The sequence below is a fragment of the Anarrhichthys ocellatus genome, unplaced genomic scaffold, assembly GCF_004355925.1.
Source record: "Anarrhichthys ocellatus isolate YVR2014 unplaced genomic scaffold, GSC_Weel_1.0 scaffold2, whole genome shotgun sequence".
NCBI lineage: Eukaryota > Metazoa > Chordata > Actinopteri > Perciformes > Anarhichadidae > Anarrhichthys > Anarrhichthys ocellatus.
Genome location: NW_022280032.1, coordinates 7347343 through 7356031, shown reverse-complemented (window position 1 = coordinate 7356031; position 8689 = coordinate 7347343). Strand labels below are relative to the sequence as shown.

Below are 8689 nucleotides of genomic sequence, written 5' to 3'. Positions count from 1 at the left end.
GTGTGTGTGTGTGTGTGTGTGTGTGTGTGTGTGTGTGTGTGTGTGTGCGTGTGTTTTTGTGCTCCAGAGTCCGTATTTAGGCATGTGCACATGAAAGTACATTGTGTGTTTGTGTAAATTCTGCCACCCTGCTCTTCAACCTCCTCTCTTTGTCTGGTCCCCTGCGGCTAGACTCCGACAGTGGAATAACACACAGTCATATGGGCTTCCTGGTTTCAAAGACCTACACTGTGTCAGAAGATGGTTACGGCTGCCTGTCAGGCCTCATACCTGCTCTGGAGCTCATGGCCCTTTATGTGGCCGCTGCAATGCACGACTACGACCACCCTGGGCGGACCAATGCTTTCCTCGTGGCCACCAGTGCCCCACAGGTACTCGTGCTATTCAGCCAAGAAAATTACATCTGATTTCGAGCAAAGTCAGTAGAAGTCTAATCGCTTAATTTACTGTTACACACTCAGTTTTTCTTTGTAATCAACAAGTTGATCATTTGATTGCCAATTTTCTTCCACTTTGTCTATTTCACTGCCAAACTGCCCTGGCAAACCTGACGCAAATCATCAATCTTTGACAGCATGATCAGACAATCACCAGTTACAGTAGCTTCCCGTGGCTTTTAGAAATTGATAAGTAATGAGGAGGAAATGTCAGTGTTGGATTTGTAAAGTTCTGTTGAGATTTGAGTATCTTCTGTCTAGACATGCGTCCTAAATGTAGGTAAACACACCGTCATAATACTGAAAGATTGCTTATCAATCAGAAGGTAGCAGTGTAGTGCAGTGGCTCTATTCCTCTTGACAATACTAACACACTAGAAGCATTTAAGTCATCTACATCATCCACTCTCTTAGCTAGTGTATATGCAGGAATGCTGGATTCACATACAGTCATTTCTGTACTTGTACATGTAAATGTAAAGTGTTTGTGTGTTTGCAGGCAGTGCTTTACAATGATCGATCCGTCCTGGAAAACCACCACGCTGCCTCAGCCTGGAACCTCTTCATGTCGCAGCCGGAGTACAACTTCCTCGTCAACCTGAACCACGGGGAGTTCAAGCGTTTCCGTTTCCTGGTCATTGAGGCCATATTGGCCACTGATCTGAAGAAGCACTTTGACTTCCTAGCTGAGTTCAATGCCAAGGTAGTTCCACAATCAATTGTTTGACATTAAATGTTCAAGTATGTGAATTTTAGATCAGAAGAGTTTATGAATGTAGTGATTAAATCCTAGGAAAATGTTAAGTTGACAACGTCATGAACTTAAAAACTTCTCGGATTGTTCATTGACCTTTGATTTAAGTCATTTGGGGGGTTTTATAGCTCAACTCTACGAATACCTTACCTAAATGTTTACGTTTTAATTTATTTTGTTGTCTTTGGAAACGAGGCTGAATGATGAATTTTCCGGACGAACTTTAAATTATAGCAGCATTATTCAGTTGTATGAGTCCAAAGTATGAGAGGTGCTTGTCTCAAACATTCATACCTCATTTATTGAAAGAGAAATGTCCAGTGGTTTTCGAAGAACAGGTCTGTTTGTGCAGAACATTGCAGCACTTGGAGTATGTTCCGCTCAAGTTCACGACACAAAGTGCCCTGCAGCTTTTCAAGAACTGCAGACAGAATATTGGCTTTGGATTTGAGGTTTTTCCATTTTGAGTATTAGTACAGTGGTGGTGCTCGATGGTCAGGGCCTGTCAACTAGCACTGAGCTTGCTGGCTTGGCAGCAAAAGTAACAGCAAGTCTCTTACTGTAGTGCACCCCGCTCTGCTCTTCCTTGAAACAAATTAGCTTTCCGTGAAGTACCCATCAAGTTTCTCACTCGATCTCGTCAGCTTCTTGAATTATTAGTTGAGAATGATAAGACTGCTGCTCCCTCTTCAGACCTGAAGCTCATAAAGCAAAACTAGAAATAACAAAGTAATTCAAACAGTGTCGTTGTCAATGCAAGCGGTAAGCTCATGTGTTTGAGAGCTACGGCGTCTGTAGCAATAAGTTAATAATCAAAAAGTGCGCCGATTTAGTTATATCTTACACAAACTATGAGTGGTCAAAATGTATTTAAAGCAGTAATGAAAACCTCTCCACTTTATCAGGAGCAAGTCTGTTCATGTAACTCATAATAAGAGTGGGAGGTACAATTAAAATACCTCAATAAACCTTCGAGACATTAAAGTGAACACACAATCTTTGAACAACAGATTAATGGCATCACATTAACATAATACCCATACATCAAATGCTGACAACATATTTGACTATGTTAAATATTAAATGTCTGTCTGTCGATCCCCTAGGTGGGGGATGATCCATCCACGGGTATTGATTGGTCTAATGAGAACGACAGGTTGCTGGTCTGCCAGATGTGCATTAAACTGGCTGACATCAACGGGCCTCTGAAGCACAAGGACCTGCATCTGCTATGGACCGAGGGCATCGTCAACGAGTTCTATGAACAGGTGTGTGAACTGTCCCCAATGGGAACTTAGACCTTGTTTGTATTTGTTTAAGTAGAGATCAATCTATTGTCATGTTTACGTGAAGAGGGAAACGAACACGTGTTCAGTATAACACACTGTCCGATGTGGTAAATGTTTTGGTGTCGGTGTTATTGTAATTTCTGAGGACGTCATTTTATCATTTTAAATTTTGGTTTATATAAATATTATAACACATATGTTATTCTGTCTTTAAATTAACTCCAACCCAAGCTTCTCGTCGTTTAAGTTTAATATTTAGTATTTGTGATGTTTTTTTGTTGTTGTTTAAGATTTACATTTTGTAGAAACAAATGGACACAACACATTTATAGTTTTGATCTTTTCATGGGATTTGTTTAACAAAAATAAAGAATAAAGACAGCACATAGAAAATTGCCAACCTTATCATTTCAGCAGCAAAACTATACGCCTTATCTTAATCTTAACATGCATATCATACCCATAATTTAAACTTTGAAACCAACCTCTAAACCTCTTCATTTTAATCAGATCCCTCACCAACTAGAATTTCCTCACTATGCAAATGTCTAAAAATATAACTGGTGAAACACAAACAAATATACACATTCACATACAGAGTGGGTAAATATACTGTATTTAATCTACTTGAATTTGTCTCAAATAAAGTAGAGGAGCACAACAGAAGGACTCCTGTCTGTGTGTTCCAGAAGTTCATTATATTTAGTCTCAAAGAAGCAAGTACAGAAACTGAAATACAATCCTGCCCTCTTTATTTTTTCCTCTTTATAGACTTTGGACTCAAGCTTGATTGGTTTTACTCCCTTTAATTTATTTTTCATTAAATCTTTCGGACATATTGAGATATATACGGCAGTGCTCCGCCTGAGAGCTGTTATTGTGTGAGGTGCTTTCATAATTCCATGGCAAGATTGATGCATCTGTTCAGTTATGTATTCTACTTTTGCATTTACATGTTATTTACTTAAGCCGAGGAAACAGTAGACATATTAAAGGACTCTTGTAGTTTTGGCTCTATTGTCAGTGTAATAAAATAATGTGTAATTGTGGCCTCATGTTGAATATACTTTCAGTGACCACCTTATTAGGTACACTTGTACAATCTATTGAGAATGTAACTTCTTTACATTGTATTAGAATGTAACTTCTTTACATTCTAATACAATGTAACTTCTTTACATTCTATTAGAATGTAACTTCTTTACATTCTATTAGAATGTAACTTCTTTACATTCTATTAGAATGTAAAGAAGCTACAGTGTATAGAATGATTCTATTGAAGTTATTCCTTTTTTAAATGTTTTAGACGAGTCACTAATCACTTTAAAAGAATGATTATAGCTGATTTAACTTACAGACATGAGATTGATCTTCTCATGTCACTCTCTTTATACAATGATATAAATTCATCCCCATTTTATTGATATCTTACGAAAAATTACTCCTCACTTTTCGTGCGTTTTTCCTGCAAAAGTCCAGCAACACGAGTCTGTGTTCGCTTGTTACATGCATACTGTCTTTTCAAAATAAACTTCCATCTTCACAGGAAACAACTAAGGTTATTCTATTGCGATTCAACACAACAGCTCTGCCATCATTTCTACCTTGACTAAGTTCATCATGTTCAGTTTTTGTTGTATACCAAATTCAAGTATATGTTTATTACTGAGGTAATAGTTAGAGGTGGTGTTGTAATGGACTACTTTCCTGTATATTATGGCTACAACGCTTAAAAGTGTAATTCAATTCAATTAATTCAGGTGTACCTAATAAAGTGGCCACAGTGCTGTTACTGATCAACTGAACCTAATGCCATGCTCAGTGACCTTTGTTACAGTAAGCTCAAGCCCTTATGTACCTTATGTGCTAGTTCAGATAGGTGACACAATCGGCTTGGTACAAGCCTCTATGGGGGCGGACTCACAGACCCTGGGTGCCTCGCAGAAGAAATGCTCTTCAGTGACAATAGTTTCAGGGCTGCTAGATGTGGTGACACAAGCCAGCTGCCCAGGCAACCGTCGTTCAGGTGGAGCAGAAGCCTGTGATTACACTGACCTCCTTGAGAGTCCACCAACTTTAAAAAATAAAAAAAGCGGCAAAGCAATACGACTTCTCCTCAATACAGAACATGTTCAGGCATGCATACAAAGCATACACACCATCAAACACATACACGTTGTTATGGAGTACAAGAAAACATGTCGACAGAGCCTTGAGGATAAGATTTGTTCGCAATGCTGAAAGAATCGCTGAAATTGATTATGTTGTGTGAACTAGGATCTGGGTGTCTTGAATCTGAAACGCAATGCTGGATGAATCTCTGGGCTTACCGCGCCTTACACTATACATATAGTCCTACTCCCAAATATGAGCAGTCTTGTATTTATTTGGATAGCTCTGTGAGAATACAGCTGACCACTGTATTCATCACACTGTTTCTTAAATTTATCTCATAGACATGAGATAGCTTACCTTGCAATGCCTCTGAAATCTACCCATCTGTTTAGGACGTAGTAATGGTGGCAGCTGGATCTCAGAGCTCCGCCTCCTCTTCTTTTATGTAGGCTCACCTGTCAAGAAATTCCAACAAGTTGCAGATCTGCATTCTTAATCTTGTAGTGAAACAAATAATTCGATAGACATTGGCTTGCCATCTTTCCCATGTATGCATTTCGGCCTGAATGACTCAGTTTTTTTGTATGTTGGAAGGTGAATCTTGCCATGTCTTGACATTCATGAACTAATGTGGGCCATGCTTCATGTAGGGCGATGAGGAGTCCAGCCAGGGCCTCACGATCAGCCCCTTCATGGACCGAGCGGCACCACAGTTGGCCAAACTCCAGGAATCATTCATCACACACATTGTGGGACCGCTGTGCAACTCCTACGACTCAGCCAGCCTCATTCCTGGACGATGGGTGGAGCCCAACCCGGAGGCAGAGGAGCCAGAGATCACCGAGAATGAGGAGGAGGACGATGAGGACACCGCAGAGGAAGACACGTCCACCAGCTCAGAAGCATCACGTAAGAACTTGTCTAAAACGAAAACTATAAACCTGAAGTAGTCGCACAAGCATAAAGAGGAAGTGATCAGAGATATGTGAACTTTTGCATGAAATTGCTTGTTATAGCCACGTATTCTCTTTAAAGAATTTTTTATAAAGTCTCTTGACCAGACTGGGAGTCGCACTGTACATGTTGTCGTGTGCACTTGTACAACATATCAGTCCCCCACAGCTTTAATAATTCTATGAAATACAGAGAAGAGTGGCGAGTGATTGAGCTATTTGGAGCTGCTTTTGTGTTATTGTTCAGCCTCTGTCTAAAAGGTCTGGCCACACAGTCTGACAGAGAGACCAATCACTTGAAGCTAGAAGCGGTTGGTTTGCTTGCTGATGAATGACTGCAACTGTTGGTTACTTTTCCATTCGGACAAAGTGAAAAATCAGTTGAAAACATTTATTTTCCAGAGAAAGGAACATCCAAGAACAGAAGGAAAGTCTTCTGCCAGATCACCCACCACCTGCTGGAGAACCACGAGATGTGGAAGAAGGTGATCGCAGAGGAGGCCCAGAAACAGGGCCAAGGAGCAGAATCTGTCCATTTAAACAATGTAGCCGAGCCAATCCTGGCTATTCACGAGGAGGAGGAGGAGCCAGGCAGCCGAGAGGAGCTAGTAGAAGGAGAGGATCCAGAGGAGGGGGTGGAGGAACCAGAGTGGCCCGTTTCTCCGCAGGAGGACTCTGAACCTCCAGTGGAACTAGCGGAGGGGGACCCACAGTGAAACAGCCTATTGGAAATATGGCGCCAGTCAGGGCAAGGACATGAAGAAGTATTTCTTGTTTTCTTATCCTATCAACTGACCCCTGTCTTTGCCAGCACTTCACTTTGACACAACACTGTAGATGTTTGGGAAATGTGTGCCTATACAGAAAAAAAAAAACAGGGTGGGAAAATTTGTGCTTTACACATTTTATCTGAATATCTGGTTTCACCAAACAGTTAAAGGAGCTTTCCATTTTGCAATACAGGATTATTTGTGTACTTTGGGATACAGACTCTTTTGCTACTGTCAAGAGAAGAGGAAAACTGCTCGCACAGACCTCAACCCAATGTGGTAACACAGGACTGCAGAAATTTGCTGCCAATTTATACATAATTATTTTCTGAATGCAATTATATATAGACATCACAGTTACTTGTACTTGTGTTTCAATTTTAGCAAGAGTTTTTGGAGGTCTCACATGGGCCATAATATGTTTTCTTTTTCTATATATGGATTATAAAGGGAGTCAATCAAATGAGGAACATTGGCGCATCATTTATTCCTTCCAACTTCAGCCAAAATGAATCGCTCACCCGTAGGATTTAGCATATGAAATCAAATGATAGCACTTTTTTGTCTTACATTTGTTGCCAAAAGAAGTACTTTATACGATTTGGTGTATCCATATGACTTTATGGTTGGAGACTCGAGGCTCCTTACACTCCTGTATTTGTGTGCGTGCGTGTGTGTCTGCATGTTTAAATTAGTGCGCTCAAATGCACAATCCTTCTGCAGAGAACATAGATAGATTTAGCAGATTTATCCGTGCCACCTCTGGTCTCCAGCCCCATGGTGAATATAGTGGTCATTACAGGGTTCACTGTTTCTAATGTGGTCCAGAGGCCTGCTCTGACGAGGCAACAAAGGGATGTTGGAAATGAATCTGTGCTGAATACAAAACCAAAAAGGGAATACAGAACATACAGTAATACTACCAAAGTGTTAAGGGACAAACAACTGCATTCTTAAAACACAAAGAACTAACTAAATATATTCAACAAAAGTCACTAAAATAAATGAGATGTAAAATCATACAAAGTTCTTTGAAGATGGCCATAGGTAGACTAACTAATACACTGTCCTACAACTTTTTTGTCTTTTTATTTGTTGTTTTTTTTGCAATTTTTGACTCTATGTATTTGGATTCAGTGTGCTGTATTATAGTCTTTATTTACTGGTTCTCATTATGTAAAAACCTGCAAATGATGCTGACCTTTAACCCTCAGGAAAAACTCAACTGTTGAAATTCAAAGTAAACATCTGTATCACCTGTGAGGACAGTAAGTTACAGTTACGGTTACAAATATGCAGGGATAGTAAGCTTTGAATATGTTCATAGAAGGCCAAGAGCCTTTATGCCACAACCCCTTTGACTATTACAACATCTTTGCATCTAAAGTAGAAAATATTGCTCTTAATGAAATGGGTATACATTGCAGTAAAAGTTAGATTTTCAGTAATGGCCAAGACGACGGTGTTGGCATGCAGTATGTCTTATTTAACTTTTACTCTTTGGAACATCAAGTTTGTCATTTGGATTTTCTCCCAATGTTCCGTCCCTTATACTTAGTCCTTGTGAATTTATCCCAACATTTGGCCCTAAAAGTTTGTGTCCCATCACTTTTTATGGTGGAAAATAATTGCATTAGTAGCACAATGCGATTATATTCAGAGATGACATTGTCGACCTATAACGCAAATCTTTGGGTCATTGTTTTCTTATTGCTTCATGACCACTGTGATAATAAGAACAAAAAGGTAGTGAGTATGTTAGTTGTAGCAATCGTCTACATAGAGCTTTCCTGTGATGTAACTTACAATAGGTGTAGAGCTTCAGGCCCTTGTGTCCTGCATTGATATGCTCTAATATCACCCAATGTTCCCAGCTGTGGTGACTCCATCTGTAACGGCCTGTTAACTGCTGCCCTGACGCGCCTCTCTGCTACAGTGTAAAGGGGAAGAGGACGAACTCAGGAACTGCAGCTTTTAGGCCAAGCAAGTTGAATATAATTGGTTGACCAACTGATTAGAAAGGCATTAGACAGCAAATCAGATCAAACTTGAGGCAGCCACTGAATCAGACACTGAATGCGTTGCCTCACTCATTGTATTTTATATACAAAATCCCTCCGGTTTTCTCTATGTTGCCTGCAATTCATCCCGAATGAGCTATATAATCATCATGACATATACAATAAACACATTTTATTCAGCATTTTAAAAAACCTGATGCGATCAAACCAATGTAATATAGGCAAGCAATTCAATACAACACAAACTTCTTTGCTAAAGTGGTCCAGAATTATTAATATATATAATTACATCAACTTAAACTCTGTGTGTGTGTGTGTGTGTGTGTGTGTGTGTGTGTGTGTGTGTGTGT

General features: G+C 39.8%; 1 protein-coding gene across 2 annotated transcripts in view; it reads left to right on the top strand.

Annotated features, from left to right (window-relative positions):
- LOC116389436 (cGMP-inhibited 3',5'-cyclic phosphodiesterase A) overlaps window positions 1-8679 on the top strand; it is a 98136-nt gene extending 89457 nt beyond the window's left edge. For both annotated transcript variants that reach the window (XM_031858129.1, XM_031858121.1), the window contains exons 10-14: window positions 172-371; window positions 937-1140; window positions 2298-2459; window positions 5246-5504; window positions 5951-8679. In XM_031858129.1, the coding sequence (XP_031713989.1) occupies window positions 172-371; window positions 937-1140; window positions 2298-2459; window positions 5246-5504; window positions 5951-6264 (1139 nt within the window). In that variant the 3' untranslated portion in view covers window positions 6265-8679. The remainder of the gene's footprint in view (window positions 1-171; window positions 372-936; window positions 1141-2297; window positions 2460-5245; window positions 5505-5950) is intronic.
- Window positions 8680-8689: the final 10 nt, after the last annotated feature.